Raw genomic sequence first — 19351 nt, 5'->3', positions numbered from 1 at the left:
ACATAAAAAAGCAAGACTACAGTTTGCCAAAATGTACTTGAGTAAGCCAAAATCCTTCTGGGAAAACGTCTTGTTGACAGATGAGACCAATTAGAGCTTTTTGGTAAAGGACATCATTCTACTGTTTACCAAAAACGGAATGAGGCCTACAAAGCAAAGAACACAGTATCTACAGTGAAATATGGTGGAGATTCAATGATGTTTTGGGGTTGTTTTGCTGCCTCTGGCACTGGGTGCCTTGACTGTGTGCAAGGCATCATGAAATCTGAGGATTACCAAAGGCTTTTGGGTTGCACTGTAGAGCCCAGTGTCAGCTGGGTTTGCGTCTGAGATCTTGGGTCTTCCAGCTGGACAATGACCCCAAACATATGTCAAAAAGCACCCAGAAATGGATGGCAACAAAGCGCTGGAGAGTTCTGAAGTGGCCAGCAATGAGTCCACATCTAAATCCCATGGAAGATCTCTCACCTTGGAGAAATCTTAAAATTGCTGTTGGGAAAAGGCACCCGTCCAATAAGAGACCTGGAGCAGTTTGCAAAGGCAGAGTGGTCCAAAATTCCGGGTGAGAGGTGTAAGAAGCTTATTGATGGTTATAGGAAGCGACTGATTTCAGTTATTTTTTCCAAAGGGTATGCAACCAAATATTAAGTTAAGGGTGCCAATAATTTCATCCAGCCCATTTTTGGAGTTTTGTGTGACATTATGTCCAATTTGCTTTTTTCCTGCCTTTTTTTGTTTTGTTCCAATACACACAAAGGGAATAAACATGTGTATAGCAAAACATGTGTTACTGCAATATTTTTCTGTGAGAAATACTTGATTTTCTGGAAAAATTTCTGGGGTGCCAACACTTTCGGCCATGACTGTATAAAGTGGGACAGTTGTTGAGTTCTATCCCACTTTATAACCTTTCTTAACATAATTTTTAAGTGAATCATTGCAATTTTTAATCCAGCTTCCCCATTGACTTTGCTTGTCAGAAGGTTACAAAGGGAGATTACATGACCAGAATAAATATGAACCAATTACCAAGCATCTGAATTGATCATAACTTTGAACAGTCATTAAATGAATGGTGGTGAAGTCAAGCAATACCTGTATTGCCATGAAACCCCACATCTATATGCAGCCACTGGAAGGTTTCCAGCAATTGTAGGGTTGGGTGCTACATTTATAATGATGATCCTCAGGATTACTGTTCTTTTTCATCAATTTCAAACTCCTTGACTTTACTCCCATTTGGACCAGATTGAATATTGGACTTAACCAGTATGCTGAACCTAACAGGTTAAAGGGACTAATAAGTAGGGATGTCTCCAAATAGAATAGAGATTTTCTTGTCCTCGATAGGGTTATTTTTCCCAAAAGGATTGGGTATCTAGTTTGGATTTGCATTTTGATCCTGTATTGATTGCTTATGTAAGTGCACTGGCAAGTGCACGTGAATTATCAGACGCATCTCTTCTTGGGTACTTCTATTTGAAGGAACAGTTTTTACTGTACTCACTAGAAAATCTTTTATATATGCCAACCAGGAGAGGTTTAAGTGCAGACTACTGGAATCACCTTTTTTTTAATGGTGGCTCCCATGCTGGGGAATTCTCTCTATTAACAATTTGATTAGACTGTTCTTGGTAAAACATTAAAAATCTATCTCTTTATGCTATTTGTTTTAATCAGCTATCTTGAACTTTTAATATTAATGCCACGTTTCTATGCCTTTTTCCCTTCTGATTCCATATTCCTATTTTATGACACTTGTTACAGTATATTTTCATACCTATTATTAGGGTATACATTATAGACCATGAGTTAGCTTTGTTGGGAACATACAGTGTATAAGCATGTTCAATATTTCATTGCCCATAACTATAAAAAAAACCAATCCAACCCAAAGGATTTTAATAAAGTAGGTTGAAGTATGATTAACAAAAATAGTAAAATATTTGTAATACAAACATATATTTTATTTTGAAATTCTCCTTTTGACATTTTCTCAAGAAGCTTACAATCTTAAACAATTTGCTTAGGAAGACCCTTGAAAATGTCAAACTAATTAAAGAATGGCTAAGAATGTATTCTTAGTATTTCTGTTTTTATATACAGAAGTGTAAAAGTATCTTCTTTCTTTCTGTATAAAAGTATTCAATCTTGTCAAAATGGCAGAACAAAACTATGGAAATTAAAATATATGATCATTGCTTAATGATCATCTTAAGAAAGGCAATTCTATTTCAGTTTCTCCCAAACATATCAGTATCTCCCAAACATATTTAACTTGCAAGTTCTTTAGCTGAAATATCTCCCTTTTCTACCACAATGTGTTGCTTGTTCAAGGCTGAATTGTTGGTTAACATCAGTAACAGAAACTGGATCTAGGCCTGCCCATGGGTCTTCAAGCATTGAAGGTTTATAATAATTCTCCACATCATCATTGGACAGTGTTTTCTCTTTCCCATGTGGTGTGCCAAATGGAGTCGATATTCGGGGTGATCCCTTTGAGAAAAGTCATGAAGCAAAAGAAAAGAATGTAGTTAAAGTTTATATATGTATATTTTTGCATTCAGTATCAGCTTTATATAAGTTCTTCAACATCTCCATCCACCCTAAAAAATGTAACTTGTACACATTAGTAACTAGCTGTTATTTTAGATTCTCACTTGAAAATTATAACCAAAGAAAAATGCTGAGATGGTGAATGCCTAAAGAATATATTAAAACAAATATAGAAAGTTATAAATAGCTCTATTTTTAAAATTTCAAAACAATTAGTTATATAAAGATGTACAGATTTTTCTGATTCTTCATATTTCTAGTTCACTATCATGCCAGTTATCTGGTCCCTGTCACTTATGATGTCTGACAGATTGGCTAGCACCTGCCTATCTGAAACTGGAAGTCCCACAGGATCTTAAGCCTTCTTATTCTTCTCAACCTTCAGTGGAATCTCCCATGTCAATTGGAAGGGTCTAGCATTGTGTAGATGTTCCTGTACACATTACCAATTATTTTAAGTGGCTGACCAGAATGCATGGCAGAGTCAGAATAACTCTTACATAGCTGCCTCTAAATGAGATGGCAGCAGTTGGGATCTTTGCAGTATCTCTTTCTATCATGTGTTTGCTTAGTGACCATTTTGCCTCTGATTTAAGGAATGGCTTGTGGTCACATGATGAGGAGGCGCTGTAGTGCAGTCTATGTGGTTGTAGTTTATTATGTTCTGTGAAGCCAGTCATTAGTTAGAATAACACACTACTTTTTGGCTGCGGATAATATTTTAGCTCAGACATGTTTATGTCATAGCTTATGCTACCTATGATATGGTAGCCTGACATTAAATATAAAAAAGGTACTAAGTTTTACACGTAAAACACTATATTCAGCTTTTGCCATTACTAGATACAGCACAAAATACTCCTGAAATCTTTTGTGTTGTCTTATAAAACAAACTAAAATATACTCATGTATAAGTGGCATAAAATAATTTCCTATATTTCATTTTTATATCAGCATACTTGCAACATTTAAACAAAACAATATGTTTTTTAGGTAGAGGATTCAGAATCTTTGCTGCCTTTCAAAGACTTTCATCTTGTTCACAATTAGAGAGAATAAAGTTTTAAATAAATTTGTGAGAAAAATGGTCTTGGTTTAAGGTTTATTTTTATTAATCATAAAAAGTTGTGTTCACTAAAAGGCATTTGACATTGGTTATGACATGAACAATGATGAAATACAGTTTTTTAACTTTTTAGAATTATTACAGTCTTACAGTATTGTGATCTAGAATGTGATGACAGCTTCATCTAAATATTATGTACACTGTATCTAAACTTAGGGCACATTTAACAAGAATAATTGCCAATGAATCAGAATGCAATCTTACATAATGTAATCTTTAAATACTTTTTCCCGATAAACATTCTTATAAGTTGAATAAGCCACAAAGTGCATCCCAGTTTAGAAGGCCTCTCTCTCCTTCTTTCTCTCACTTTTTGTATTTTAAGAAATAACAATTTTAAGCATGCAATGGGCCTATAAATTTTAGAATGTAAACAAAAATTTGGAATATATTTTTAAATTACTGTTTAAGAGAAAACATATTATAAAGTAATTACTAAATTAAGATACTGTTTCATAAAGATCACCAGATAGATAATCTAATTTGCTTTAAAGCTGAAATACAAGTTTACTACCAATCTTTCTTTGTATTGGTTTTATACTGAGTTAGAAAAAGGAATACTTCTCAGAACTTTAATATACTGGGAAAATAATAGCAAGCACATGTATCAATCTTTGTTAATTTTAGGACTGGCGAATGATGTATTTTAAATCATCTCTATCAGTAGAAGATACCAAAAAGCAGAAAAGAAATTCTGTAGTCCTCTCAATTTTCATCACTATTGGTCATTTTAATACTAGCATATAATTATATTTGGAATTTATTTATTTATTTTATTTATTTATTTATTCATATTTTTATACCGCCCTATCTCCCTAGGGACTCAGGGCGGTGTACAGCCATCTAAAAACAACATAAATATACACAGTAAAACATTAATCTAAAAAACTTATTAAATAGGCCGAATATTTAAAATAGACATAAATAATAAAACCCCAAGTTAAAACCAAATCTAAAATTTAAACAATTAAAATTTAAGAATCTAGTCCAGTCCTGCGCAAATAAATAGATGTGTCTTAAGCTCGCGGCGGAAGGTCCGAAGGTCAGGAAGTTGACGAAGTCCTGGGGGAAGCTCATTCCAGAGGGTGGGAGCCCCCACAGAAAAGGCCCTTCCCCTGGGCGTCGCCAGTCGGCACTGCCTAGCTGACGGCACCCTGAGGAGTCCCTCCCTGTGGGAGCGCACGGGTCGGTGGGAGGCATTCGGTGGCAGCAGACGGTCCCGTAAGTAACCCGGCCCTATGCCATGGAGCGCTTTAAAGATCATTACCAAAACCTTGAAGCGCACCCGGAAAACCACAGGCAGCCAGTGCAGTCTGCGCAGGAGAGGTGTTACATGGGAGCCACGAGGGGCTCCCTCTATCACCCGCGCAGCCGCATTCTGAACTACCTGGAGTCTCCGGGTGCTCCTCAAGGGGAGCCCCATGTAGAGAGCATTGCAGTAGTCCAGACGAGATGTCACGAGAGCATGAGTGACCGTGCATAAGGCATCCCGGTCTAGAAAGGGGCGCAACTGGCGGAGCAGGCAAACCTGGTAAAAAGCTCTCCTGGAGACGGCCGTCAGATGATCTTCGAAAGACAGCCGTCCATCCAGGAGAACGCCCAAGTTGCGTACCCTCTCCATTGGGGCCAATGACTCACCCCCAACAGTCAGCCGAGGCTGCAGCTGACTGTACCGGGATGCCGGCATCCACAGCCACTCCGTCTTGGAGGGATTGAGCTTGAGCCTGTTTCTCCCCATCCAGACCCGTACGGCTTCCAGACACCGGGACAGCACCTCGATAGCTTCGCTGGGGTGGTCCGGTGTGGAAAAGTACAGCTGGGTGTCATCAGCGTACAGCTGGTACCTCACACCGAAACCACTGATGATCTCACCCAGCGGCTTCATATAGATGTTGAACAAGAGGGGCGAGAGAATCGACCCCTGAGGCACCCCACAAGTGAGGCGCCTCGGGGCCGACCTCTGCCCCCCCGTCAACACCGTCTGCGACCGATCGGAGAGATAGGAGGAGAACCACCGATAAATGGTGCCTCCCACTCCCAATCCCTCCAACCGGTGCAGCAGGATACCATGGTCGATGGTATCAAAAGCCGCTGAGAGGTCTAATAGGACCAAGGCAGAGGAACAACCCCTATCCCTGGCCCTCCAGAGATCATCCACCAACGCGACCAAAGCCGTCTCAGTGCTGTAACCGGGTCGGAAACCGGACTGGAACGGGTCTAGATAGACGGTTTCCTCCAGGTACCGAGGTAGCTGACATGCCACCACACTCTCTACAACCTTCGCCGCGAAGCGAAGGTTGGAGACCGGACGATAATTACCTAACACAGCTGGGTCCAGGGAAGGCTTCTTGAGGAGAGGCCTCACCACCGCCTCTTTCAAGGCGGCCGGAAAGACCCCCTCCTGCAAAGAAGCATTTGTAAGCCCCTGGAGCCAGCCTCGTGTCACATCCTGTGTGGCCAGCACCAACCAGGAGGGACACGGGTCCAGTAAACATGTGGTGGCATTCAACCTACCCAGTAACCTGTCCATGTCCTCGGGAGCCACAGGGTCAAACTCATCCCAAACAGTCTCAACAAGACGGCTCTCAGACATCCCACCCGGATCTACCCAATTTTGGTCCAGACCGTCCCGAAGCTGAACGATTTTGTCGTATAGATAACCACTAAACTCCTCAGCATGTCCCTGCAACGGGTCATCCCGCTCTCCCTGTTGAAGGAAAGAGCGAGCTACCCGAAACAGGGCGGCCGGGCGGTTATCTGCCGATGCAATGAGGGAGGAGATGTAGCAACGTCTTGCTTCCCTCATTGCCACTAGGTAGGTCCTAGTATAGGACCTAACTAGTGTCCGATCAGCCTCTGAACGACTAGACCTCCAGGAACTCTCTAGGCGTCTTCTCCGGAGTTTCATCTCCCTCAGCTCCCCGGAGTACCAGGGAGCTGGTTGAGACCTACGCCGGGTCAAGGCCCCAAAGGCACGACACGATCCAAGGCCCCCGCCACGGCTCGTTCCCAAGCCGCGACAAGTTCCTCGGCCGTGCCGTGAGCCAGACCCTCAGGAAACGGCCCAAGCTCCGTCTGGAACCTCTCCGGGTCCATCAGGCGCCTGGGACGGAACCAACGCATTGGTTCCGTCTCCCTGCGGTGTTGAGTGGCGGTCAGAAAGTCTAGGCGAAGGAGGAAGTGATCTGACCATGACAAAGGCTCAATGACTACATCCCTCAAGTCCAGATCCTTCAACCACTGACCAGAGATGAAAATCAAATCCAGAGTGCCACCCCCACTGTGAGTAGGGCCATCAACTACTTGAGTCAGGTCCAAGGCCGTCATGGAAGCCGTGAACTCCCGAGCAGCTGAAGATGACAGGCCGGAATGACCCAAATCAATACAGACACAACTACAATTTGACCAAAAATTTCCACTGCTAAGCAAGGAAATTGTTCAGTGAGTCACACCTGATTTTGCCATGGTTGTTAATCAAATTACATGTTTATTAAGCAAATCTAGCTTCTCCCATTGACCTTATGGAAATTGGCTGCAAAGGTCACAAATGGTGATTACATGATCCTGCATGGATACTGCAACTGTCATAAATACATGCTTTGTTCATATGTGCTTGAATTTTGATCACATGACTAAGATGTTACAAAAGTCCTAAGTGCAAGAACTGATTCTAAGTCAATTTTTTCAGTGTTATAACTTTGAACATATTTTAAATGAATGGTTCTAAATTAAGGATTAATTTAATGGTTATTATATCATTAATATTTATTCAAGTAAACATGTGCTTTATAGCTGCAGTCCCAACCTTTCTGTCTTGGTAGCCTATATAGCCTTTATTATTTCACCGAGCGGGACTAGCCTAAGAATGTATTTTAGTTAAATTTTAATGGGTTTTTAATCGGTCTTCGACCGTTTTAGTGATTCGGCCACTAAATATTTGTTTTTAAATTGTTTTTAAATAGTGTTTATTTATTATATTTATATCATAGTGTTATGTATATTTTAATATTGGCTGTACACCGCCCTAAGTCCTTCGGGAGATGGTTCGGTATAGAAATGTAATTATAAATAAATAAATAAAATAAATAAATAAGGGGGTGGGGGAATGGGGATGTTCCATGTTAGAGGGAGGGCCAGTTTTGGGCCATGACCTAGGTGTTGGGGACTCCTGCTTTATAGGACAAAAGGAGCCATCCATTAATGAAAATGTTCTATATTATAGCCTTACTGTCAATTGATTCTGATTTCTGTTTTATTAAGTCATTGTATCAATAAAGATAAAACAAATAAAGGATTATCTGTAGCTCCAGGTTGAACTGTGGAAACCTGGAGCTACAGATTCTTGGTCCTCAGAATTTTGTTGTTTGCTTGCTATCTAAATGAAATTAGGGAGCATCAAGTAATCCACAGTCAGTCATTATAATAGGATTTGAACTTTGAGGTTAAATCATAATTCCGCTGTATGCATTCTTCTTCTTTATGCAATATATCCCCATATTTGTCTAGTTATATTAAATAAAAATTTTCCATGGATTTGTAGTATTAGAAGTACTATATACTTTAGGTCAGTAATTTGATTATTCTTTTATTTTAAGTAATCATTGTCGCCGGTGTGTGGGTGTGTGTTACTGGTTTTTTTTAATTTTCTATGTTAGTATGCTTTACTATACTTTCTATGCCTAGTAATTGTGAATAGTTGGCCATATAAATTTCCTAAATAAATAACTAAATTTAATTGCCTTATCCAAATTGCATAATGAATTACATTTTTACTTCCAAAATTCTTATAATTTTAGAAAAATTGCTATATACTTTATAAAACTTTGTTTTATTCTAGTCAATTTTTATGATGTCTAGGCCAAATTGATACTTGGCTAGATAAATGTGACTTCAAAAGATTTGTGCTACTGACCAATTACTGAAATAAGATGACAGACTGAATAAAAGGATTATTTAATCTCTTCTAAAGCGTGGTCACCTCATGGCTGCTGGGCAGGCAATGAGGTACACCGCCAGCATGAAGAACAGGGAGTGATGGCGGTGATGGGACTCCCGGTCCCATGGGCGTGGTCGCTGACAGCATGGTGCAGAGTCCTGGGAAGCATGGTTGGAAGTGCGTGCACGGCTGCATGGGCGAACAGCTGACGAGCAGCTGTGTTGCGCTGCTGCTGGAAGTCGTCATCATTATCACCTCCCTGTTCTTCGCGCCAGCCATACACTTCGTTGCCTGCTGATGCCACTTGTGGCCATACCTGCTTAGAAGAGCAACCTGCTGACGAGTGGCTGGCTGCCGCTGTCCTGACATGTCCCGCCACCTCCCTGTTCTTCATGCCGGCTGCGCACTTTGTTGTCTGCCAGTGCTACTTGCGGCCAGATCTGGCCAGGAAAGCGGCCTGCTGATGAGCAGCTGTCCTGCGCTGTCCTGATATGTCCCGCTGCCACAGCCTTGCTCATTGTTGGACTAGCCAGCTACAATAGTTGCAGCTCCGTGCCTCCACCCCAGGTATTGTGAGCCCCAGATCAGGACTCGACAAGAGGCCCTTGGTTGCAAGGTTGCCTGGTGCCACAGCAGAGCTGGGGCTGGCAAGAGTGTACAAGAAACACCTCCAGGTACCAAGAGAGATAGAACAAGAAGCAGCTCCCGATCAGTTCAGCTGATCCGCGGGCCATGGTTAAGGGACCCAGCTGCCATTAGCTGACTGGGGAAGGGCTGCCTCCTGTGCTGGCCACACCCACCCCTTCACTAGGGCTTATTTTTGGGGTATGGTGTATATTAGGCTTACACCACAAAAATCAGGCTAAGCCTTACTTTTTGAATAGGTCATATTTTGGGGAAACACGGTACATCTCCTGTCTACAACACAATCTTTTCAGCAATCCCAAGAATCCACATTCATTTGCACTCTTATTTAGGTAACCCTGAGGGAACAGATAAATCCCTAAGTGGACTCAAACTCTCGGGGAACTAACCGACTGACCTTCAGAATGCTAACAATCAGATGAATACAAAGAATGTTCTATTCCCCAACATTCAGTCAGAACTAAAGAAGGTTCTTGGATGAGAAGTAAGAAGTTTTCAAGGAAAAAACCAAGAAAATCCAGTTGTCTTTTGAAAAGCACCTTTGGGACAACCATTACTTGGATAATTGAGAATCTTCATAAATGATTAGTTCAAACCCCTCTATTTTAGTCTTCAAAAACTAAGGAGGTCCTTTCTGCATTGCTTTCTAGCATTTCTCCCGTGGACTAAGCTGCCTCTTCTCAGACAGTTGTCTAGGCCGGGTGTCAGCAACCCATGGCTCCAGAGCCCCATACAGCTCTTTCGTCCCTCTGCTGTGGCTCCATGTTGGCTGAACCCACCACTGGCTGGCCCTGGCCCTCCCCTCCCAGTCATTCCTTGACTGGCCCTAGACGGTAAGAGCGATGGCGGGGGGATGAAGACTTGCTCCATATTCTAGAGTGGGAGTGAAGCTTGCTGCGTCTCACAGGCACTTCTTCAGGCCCTTAGTGCTGCATGCACCTCGGTTACTTGGGGAGATGCACAACTTGCTGTCTGCCCCGAGACACTGGCCTGGCCTGGCTGTGGTCGATGCTGCTGCTTTTGCCGCCTCCATGACCTGCCCACTGCTTTCACAGTGCCTTGAACAGCACAGTTAAATTTAATGATTCACAGTGGGGGAGACACCGTCCCATCCTACTCCTCCTGGAGCCCATTACGACACAAAGCATCAGCTGCAGCTTGGCCAAGCCAGTGTCTTGGGATGGAGAGCAAGTTGTGCATCTCCCCAAGTGCCCGCATGATAAGAAAAGTACAGGGGCACTTCACTCCTGCTCTGGAATATGGAGCAAGTCTCCATCCCCTGGCACCACCCTTACCTTCTCAGGCCAGGCGAGGAATGACTGGGAGGGTGAGGGGAGGGGCCAACCAGTGGTGAATTCAGCCAATAGGGAGCCACAGCAGGGGACAAAAGAGCTTCAATTATCTGGGAACATGAAATGACACTTGATTCAGATCATATGGTAAAAAGCACCCAAAGAAGAAGAAAGAACAACATCAGCAAAAAAACCCAACAACCTTCGCCTGTTTTGGGAAATGGTTCAAGAGGGAACACACACACACACACACACACACACACACACACACACACACACACATGAGAGAGAGATAGAGGGAGAAAGAGAGGAAGAGATAAAGAGGTAAAGAGATAAACAGATAGAGATATCTGTTTCCCACAGAAAAGAAAACACTGGGAGCCACAAAATCTGGGTAGGCGTTGCTGGGGTGTGTGTCATGTGACTGGGTGGGAGTGAGTAATGTTGAGTTGGCCACGCCCACCCAGGTTTTGTGGCTCCCAGTGTTTTCTGTGGGAATGGGTCCAAATGGCTCTTCCGGTGTTTAAGGGTGCAGACCCCTGGCCTAGGCAATGGGTCTTTTCTTCCATCTTCGAAATTCCCACATATCACAAGTATTTACTACCAGTTTGTGAAACTGGTTGAACATTCTATTTTTTTCTGTTAGGAATTCAGTGAAGTGCAAATTTAGAGCTGAAATCTTTAGTGCATGCAAGTTTACTCAGAAGTTAGAGGCTCCTTTGTCCAATAGGGCTTATTCTTGTATGAGTGAAATCAATCAACATTGTGCATATCTGGTGGTTTACATTCATCCTCAGCCTGAATTTTGGAACTACTCAACTGCGGTCTGAACGGAAACAAATGAAGGGGAAAACCTTTTGTTTTTGTTGAAAAATAGGAGGGCAGAAACATCCTTCATTTTCAAAAAGGGGGTATTTCTTGATTTTCTCAGAGTATTGAATCTAGAAACTGTCAAAGATATTGTATGGTATATAAACCCGGCTGTTATGTATTTTATGGAATAGATTGCTTAGGTTTGTTATACATATCTATTTGTTGTTGGATCCTCCAGGCCTTGAAAGTACCACGATCCTCCTCAGTTTTTTTTGCAGACGTTTTTCTCAGAGCCCCAGCTTAACAGAAACTCGTTTATTCGTAAAGGCAGATTACTAAATATCCGACTTACTCCGATTTATACGTATTTAAAATATCAATATTCGGGTCAATTGCGATCTCATGGTAAAAGGCATCATTGAATGTAACATGTCTGCTGACTGGATACTAAACAGGCGTGCAAAAAGGGCATGCTTAATTCTATGCAAGCTCAGAAAACACCAAGGACTCCTCACTTCAGGCGCGCAGGGCCTGAATGATTGAACCGTGAACGACCCCGGTTATGTCTAACCCCCGACTCCTCCCCCAGTAAATACCTGGTTGTATCTCTGGTAGCCCCCCGAAGGCGGCTGCTTGAAGGGCTGCTGCTGGTAAAATGCTCCTCCGGGGGACCTGCCGCCACTGTAGGGAGCCAGGTGGCTGGGACTGGCGCTGTGGGGCCTACGTGGTGTGTGGGTCGCTGCCGAGCCTCCAAACCAGCCTCCACCATCCCCGCATGTTGGGAAGCGGGGAGAGCGAGGAGAAATGTCGTACGGCCTCGAGCGGGATCCGTAAGGCGACATGTGGCGAGGGCTTCGGTAGCCTTGTGGAGAGGCTCCTCCAGAGGCAGGGCTCAGAAACCCGGAGCCACTCGAAGACGGCGGCGTGGGAGGCCGGAAGCCCTGCCGATACATGGCGATCTCGAGGATGCCCCTACAGCAACCGCCTGTTTCCTTCGCCTACAAAACTCCGGAGGAGGAGTACTTCCGGGTCCATGCCCTTGCAGCCCTCCTTCAAAACTGCTCCGCCGAGCCTCTTCCGTTTCGCGCTGTCGGCTTGACGTCTCTTCCGTGTGACTTAGAAATCGAGACATTTTGCTTGAGTGTTCTTAACGTTTTTATTTATTTATTTATTATATACAGTATATACAATCATCAACATAAACAATAATTCATCATGAGAGAAAAAGTATATATAAGTAAAAGTATAAGTAAAAGTATGCATATACTATAATGAAGAGAACAATAGGACAGGAACGGTAGGCACTTTTGTGTTCTTATGCACATATGTAAGATGCATTGGTCGAATCTAGATGGGTTTACTTTTATCCAAATACAATTTTTAGTACGGACGTGCGATAGGAATCTAAAGTTTCAATATAATTGAATACAATTGACACTTTATTCATTTAGTTATTCCAGTATAGTGTGGATTTTTCCTTTAGCGTATTTGGAATTGTATGCTGGCTTCTTGCTACGTTTCCAAGAAGTATCAATTTCTACAGTATTTTCTTGGTTCGGAATTTCTCTTTAAATCGCGCAATATTTGGAGGCGTTCCCAATCTACGTACCTGACTTTGGAACGAAGCTGGGTGATTTTGGAGGGAATGGCTTCCGAGTTGTGCATGCTTGGGCTACGAGGCTAAACTGTAGTAAGATCCCTCTTTCATGTTTTGCTGATCGATCAATCTGAAAGGGAACTAAAAGGGGACGGCAAAACTGCAACATTATTTTTCTATATTTCTTGTTTCCTTCTAAGTTCCCTTTTAGGCTTACAGTTGCCTCAAGAAAAAAAAAGTAGCATTTTTGCTCAGGCTTGCAGGCTAGTCCATCCTAATGGTACCTAAAACGGATAGATCTTCAACGGCGTTAAAAAAAAGAGAGGCGGGAGCCATTTCTTAGCACACAGCTTCTAAGACAGTTTCAAAGCTCGGGCTTGCGTCCTCTCACCCCCCGCCCCCCGGACGGTTCAACTGAGAATGAAACAAGGTATCCATCACGTCTGCGCAGTGGACGCCTCCGAAGACTTGGTACAAGAGTCCAAAGTTTTTTGGAGTGCTGATGTCAGCCCTCCCGTAGCTTTCCGAGTTGGCTTCAGCGGTGGCCAATGTCAGCTGCCGGCATGTTGGGGGCTAAGATGGGAAGAAGCAGCCGCTTCATATATCATCGGTGGAAAAGCCTATGTTCGCCGCTCAGTAGCGGTGTCGGCTCCTTTCTCGGTCCCCTGGCCTTCCCTCAACTCTTGCGACTTCCCTCCTGTTCTGGCAGTTACCGGGGCCTGCAGCAGGGAAACTGCCCCTATCCAGGTAGCCGATTTTAACATTCTTCGTTCAGTCAAGGCATTGCCGAAGATTGTGATACTTACCGTAAGGAGCTGTACACCGCAACAGAGAAGAGCTTTAGAAACCCCATGCAACAGAATATAATACCCTGTTTCCCCCCCAAATAAGACATCCCCTGATAATAAGCTTAATCGGGCTTTTGAGCACATGGCAATAAGGCCAGGCACTTATTTCAGGGTTCAAAAAAATATAAGACAGGGTTTTATTTTCGGGGAAACGGATAAGTTGAAGCAATTCATGAAAAAAAGCTTAGCTGTGTGGTTGCTAGGATCGGAAACAACTTGATGGCACATAATTAATCAAATTAAAACGAGATCATAACCCTTGCAAATTTGGGGAAAGTTCAGCAAATCTTACCTTGGAAATGCAAATCTTTGGAATCCAAAATTTCCAAAGAGTGTGGGGCTAGTCCTCTGTCAGCAAAAGATAGGATTTCTAGAAAAAAGTCAGGGTTCTCTCTGCTTTCTTTTTGTGGGTTATCACCTCTGAAACGTGTTGAGTGCAACTAGATATATTGAATAGAAAAAAATGCTTACAGTTGCTATCTAAAAATAATCTGCTTTAACTGGAGAATTATTTCTAATTAAATTATAGTGTTTTTGCAAATTACATTAGTGTATAGAATGGCTTAAATATTCATTGCAAGAAAATAATTAAATAATTATGTTATTAACATAGGTTTATGCCCAGTTAAGTCACAGTAGATAGCTAATCTTAATTGATCTAAAAAAGTGAAGGAAATAATTGGCTATACAGTATTTGGCTGGAAGCCCATGAATGAGATCCTAATGTTGGTATAGTAATCTGAGAAGTTGGAAAAAAAAATCTGAAAAGAAGGCAGTGGCAAACCGCTTTTGTAAGATGTGTCCATGGATTTATGTGACTTTGAAGTCATCAGAAGCTGATTTTGGCTTGTGGGAATCTTTATAGCCCTGCACTTTGTAATAGGGATTGACATTTTCAACATAACTTATTTATTAATTTTATTATTTTATTAATTTTTATGCCCACTTTTCCTCTAGAAATTTAAGCAGGTTATCTATAGGTCTCCCTTTTATCTCTCTCCTGAACAACTGAGGCTGGGGCTTCTCTTGGAGAGAGGCAGAGAATGCTTGATAATTGTTAAGTGGTTACCAATGCTGCAATTAAATCAATTCATTTTTCATTGATCAGAAATTTTGCCTTATTGAGTCAGAAAACTGGTTTAACTAAACCAGTATTCCAGCAGAATCAGAAAAGCTGTGCAAGTCTTAAAGCAGAGGTCTTTACTAGGTTTACATATTATTCTTTTAATACAAAACTACACAATCTAAGGCCTACTGGTTTCATGTAGCCTCTAGAAGTGTTAGGTGTTTCCATGGCATTTCTTCAAGAGTTTCACTGAATTGAGATTTTTCAAATGTAGTAAGAAGTAGAGATTTATAAAATAAAGATAGAATACCTGTATTAGCAATATTCAACTGTAATTACATTTAAATAAAAAACAAATAAAACTATATTGGATTTTTTACTTGCCCCAGTCAATTGTTTGCTCTGCCCTTAGATTATATGCCCAAGCAAGTAACTCAAAAGCTGTATCTATCTCTTGGCTTCAGAAAAGTTGGCTTGTTACATTTTAACAGTGGATCCATATCTAACCACTCTTCTACAAAGTCTATTCTCCCAATCTCCAATTTAAGGCTAGACCACCTACCATTCCGGAGAAGCAGAAATTGATGACATGTTCCACATCCTGCCCTTCTGTTGCTAGAAAGATGATCTCGGTAATTATATTGCTCTGCCTCAACAGTAGTGTTGAGTGCTGGCATAAGCAGGGCAGTCTGGTCCTCTGTCTTGTACAAATTCTTCCAATTCCCACCTTCACCCCTGTCCCTCCTCTCTGTTCTGAATAACCATTTTATACTGAGCTGACAGTCTGCTTGCCATGAAAAGCTCGATCTTTTCTTTTTTAAACAGTTGCTTGGTTTCATGAAATGCTAGCTACTTCTTTGAGTATTTTATTATTTTAAGAAGCATAGTAGCACTTCGAAATACCAACTGTCTTTTGACTTAAACTGATGAGATCAACAAAAGTTCTGTCAAGTTTCTCCTTTCTTTCTAGTGACCTGAAAAACTGCTGTCTTTTTTTTAACCAGTTCTCCAGAGATCTTTCTCCCAAAAAGAGAAAGCAATTAGCACTTGATTTTTTGGCATTTCCCTCAAATGAGAAAGGTGGGCCTAGATGAATCAAAAGTTGGAATTAAGATTTCCAGGAGAAATATCAACAACCTCAGATATGTAGATGTTACCATCTACATAATGGCAGAAAGTGAAGAGGAACTTTAATGGCAGAAAGTGAAGAGGAACTAAAGAGCCTCTTGATGTGGGTGAAGAAGGGGAGTGCAAAAGTTGGCTTGAAACTAAACATTAAGAAAACTAAAATCATGGCATCCGGCCCTCTCAGTTCCTGGCAAATAAATGGGGAAGAAATGAAGGTAGTGACAGATTTTATTTTCCTGGGCTCCAAGATCATCACAGATGGGGACTGCACCCAAGAAATTAAGAGATGCTTGCTTCTGGGGAGGAAAGCTATGGCAAATCTAGCCAGCATACTAAATAGCAGAGACATCATGCTGCCAACAAAAGTGCGTATAGTCAAGGCTATGGTTTTCCCAGTTGCAATATATGGCTGTGAAAGTTGGACCATAAGAAAGGCTGAGTGCTAAAGAATTGAGTCAGTGAAGCAGTAGGCATGAGCTTAAATGGACTCCAAAGGATGGTAGAGGACAGGAAAGCCTGGAGGAACATTGTCTATGGGGTTGCGATGGGTCAGACACGATTATGCAACTAACAACAACGGAACTTAATTTAAACTGCACCATTTATTTATTTATTTATTTTATTTTTATACTGCCCTTCTCCCGAAGGACTCAGGCAAAAATAAAACAGATAGTACAATATACAATTTAAAATGCAATTAAAAAACTTATTTTAAAATTGGCCTGAAAAGTATACAATGAACTAAAAACCCCATTTAAAATTAGTTAATAAAATTTAAAATTTAATAAAATTCAATTTAAGCCAGCCCCGCGCGAATAAAAAGATGGTCTATAAGGATTTCAGATGGCATCTAGAACTGTCTCTGAATTACTAACATGAGCAAGTATTATTGGATTTTATCAAAGTTATGAGACAGACGTATGCAGTAGTTCAGTTTGTAAGGGAAAAAGGTACTTTGCAGCTGCAACACAATTTAAGAAAAAAAAATTGGTTTAAGAAGTTGACATGTCTGTAACACATTCCAAAGTATCTTTTTCCCCCTAGAGATTTGTAATCCTGTAAAATCCTGAAACTCATCTTTGTGCTTAGGTGAAAGACATGGTTTTAGATTTTATGCTAGGTTGCAAAAAGAAAAGCCTATATCTCCATCCCCAAATAAAGCTACAAGTTTCAGCTACTCTTGGTTTTCTTCTGCCTATCAAAAAATACCCATTTTTAAAAATCTAACAGTGAATGTGGTTCTGAGCACAGTTGGATTTTCCATTTTTTAAAAAAATGTTCATTTGCTGATACACAAATGCTTAAATGTAGTAAACATTCTTTCTAAATCATAAATCTCTTTATCAAATTTTCCCTTTCTTTTAAAAGTCTTTGATAGGTTAGCCAATTTACACTCAAAAAAAATAATTTTGCCTCCCCTTCTATATAAAGTGTTCAGAATATTTAAATGAAAGAAAGCCTGACTGTAGTTTTAACATAAGCACATGTAACAAAAGCTTTCCAAAGGATGATGTGATTAGATTAAAAACCAAGATTTTTCTCTAAAAGAAGGTGTAAGAGCCATCTTCTCCCCCTTCCAAAAAAGTATGAACTCTTGAGAACTTTGTATTTCAAAAGGAATCTTTTATTGAAAGGGAGGAAAGCAAGCCAAAACTCAAAGCAGGCTCTGGGGTCCCTCAGGGCATGCAGTTCAGGATAAAGGGAATTAGGAACCCCTGCCCACCTTCCGATGTGGATTCTAGCCAATCCGCCGGTGTGAATATGAATACAAATTGCAGAGTTTCTCAGGGTCGTTTTACAATCCACTTGTTCCCCCCTTTTTCTGAGGTGTGAGATTTCTTCAGGGATTCCTGGCGCCAGGCAACGGTTATAAATCAGGGTAAAATTTATACAAAGAGGATCAGGCAAGAAATTGGATACTTAGGAAATGAACTAAATGTGACACTCCAAATCCCCCCCCCCTTCTTCCATGAAGAATGGTAGATACAAGGATCTGACAGAAGGAACAGAATTTTTCAATACAAGAGACAGTTGTGGTCAAAATTGCTAGAGGCTTTCCGGACTTCTGGCTGAGGTCGCACTGAGATCGGACATGAAGAATGGGTCTCTGTGTTTCCACACCAGGTTCTCCCTGTTGAAGGGCTCCAAAAGGAGCTGTAGGGGTGGTACAGTAAAGGAAAGTAAATATAGAGGGTTGCAGAGAGTTGCAGTTCTCCTGCTTGACCCAGGTCTTCTTCCCTTTCATCCACAACAAGGAGAAGAGGCAGCCATCATGGCTGCCACGAACCTGGGACAGCCGAGGCAACAAAGAAATGTGCAGGAGTGGTGTAGATGAATAGTGACTGGAGCTGGATGAGAAGATTCCTTTTTTTATTTAGACCCTAACTTTAACAAAAAAGAGAAAGAAAGAAAATCCAGGAAAGGAGACTCTTAGAGCTATTTCTTAAAGCGGCAAATAACCATAGAGAGAAAAATCCTAGACCAGAAAGGAACCAAGAGGAGAAAGGCTAAAGACCTTTAAAAACATAGAAAATTGGACTTTAAACTGGATAGGTGTTGTTCTGGGAAGTCATTATAAAATGCTGGAACTATCTACTTGAATAGCTGACTTTGCTCCCATAAATTGAATTAAATTTGGACTAATCAATTTGTTAGACTCAAAACAATGCTGAAACCATCTACTGGTGAATAGAAAATATACCATACCTCTACAAGCCTGATCTACATTATGATTACTGGACTCTATTGTGAGAATAAGGAAGAAGATTAAGTAAAGTAAAGTGACTTGATTTTTGGAAAGCTGCCTAGACTACTTAAATGGAGCAGATTAATAATCCTGAGATGTAAAGAACTATGATTATTGAACTTTCTGAGGAGCAACATTGGACCTGAATATATTGTTTTTGGACTATTGAGTAAGAATAAGACTTACCAAAATAAGACAAGATGCTCCTTCAGGGGGAAATGAATGAGATTTCAAAAGAAATGGTGTTGTTGTTTCAAAGCATTAGGAATACTATGACAAAGAATCACAGAGTGATGAAGAACCTAGTGCAAGGAATAAATGGGAAAATAGAAAATATCCCACAACTGAGAGTCAAAGAGTCCAGGAAAGAGAGGAGACAACAGAAAGAATGGAGGAAAAGATAGAACAGACAAATCAGCAAATAAAGCAAGGAGATGAGAAGGAGACGATAAAGATAATAATGACTGATGAAATAAACCGAGGGAAAAGTATTTTAAGAGATTTAAAAATGGAATTGGATAAGCTGGAAGATACCTTGAAAGGGAGATAGGGGCTTGGGTAGACACTCTGGAGACCTGGCAGCTTAGCGGGTTAGAGA

The 19351-nt window shown here is 41.3% G+C and overlaps 2 protein-coding genes across 6 annotated transcripts in view; one reads left to right on the top strand and one right to left on the bottom strand.

The window, feature by feature from the left end:
* Positions 1-1945: 1945 nt before the first annotated feature.
* MPLKIP (M-phase specific PLK1 interacting protein) lies at positions 1946-12397 on the bottom strand. The gene is made up of 2 exons (XM_058183381.1): positions 11965-12397; positions 1946-2496 (listed from the first exon to the last, which is right to left on the bottom strand). The coding sequence occupies exons 1-2, from the start codon at positions 12319-12321 to the stop codon at positions 2290-2292; spliced, it is 564 nt and encodes a 187-aa protein (XP_058039364.1). The 5' UTR covers positions 12322-12397; the 3' UTR covers positions 1946-2289.
* Positions 12398-12473: 76 nt separating this feature from the next.
* SUGCT (succinyl-CoA:glutarate-CoA transferase) overlaps positions 12474-19351 on the top strand; it is a 438252-nt gene continuing 431374 nt past the window's right edge. The window contains exon 1 of one of the 5 annotated variants that reach the window (XM_058180303.1): positions 12474-12665. Coding sequence is in view for 4 of the 5 variants with exons in the window: in XM_058180299.1 (XP_058036282.1) it covers positions 13514-13712 (199 nt within the window). In the remaining variant the exon portion in view is untranslated. Of the gene's footprint in view, positions 12666-12799; positions 13713-19351 lie in introns of those variants that run through there. The other 4 variants (XM_058180299.1, XM_058180301.1, XM_058180302.1 and 1 more) reach the window with 4 other exon arrangements.

This window comes from Ahaetulla prasina, chromosome 4 (genome assembly GCF_028640845.1).
Source record: "Ahaetulla prasina isolate Xishuangbanna chromosome 4, ASM2864084v1, whole genome shotgun sequence".
NCBI classification, from domain to species: domain Eukaryota; kingdom Metazoa; phylum Chordata; class Lepidosauria; order Squamata; family Colubridae; genus Ahaetulla; species Ahaetulla prasina.
This window is presented reverse-complemented; position numbering and strand designations above follow the sequence as displayed.

Coding starts and splice junctions, on each gene's coding strand:
- MPLKIP (XM_058183381.1), bottom strand. CDS start 12,321: ATGTATCGGCAGGGCTTCCGGCCTCCCACGCCGCCGTCTTCGAGTGGC. Junction 2,497..11,964: donor GCTACCAGAGATACAACCAG/GTATTTACTGGG, acceptor CTTTTCTCAAAG/GGATCACCCCGAATATCGAC.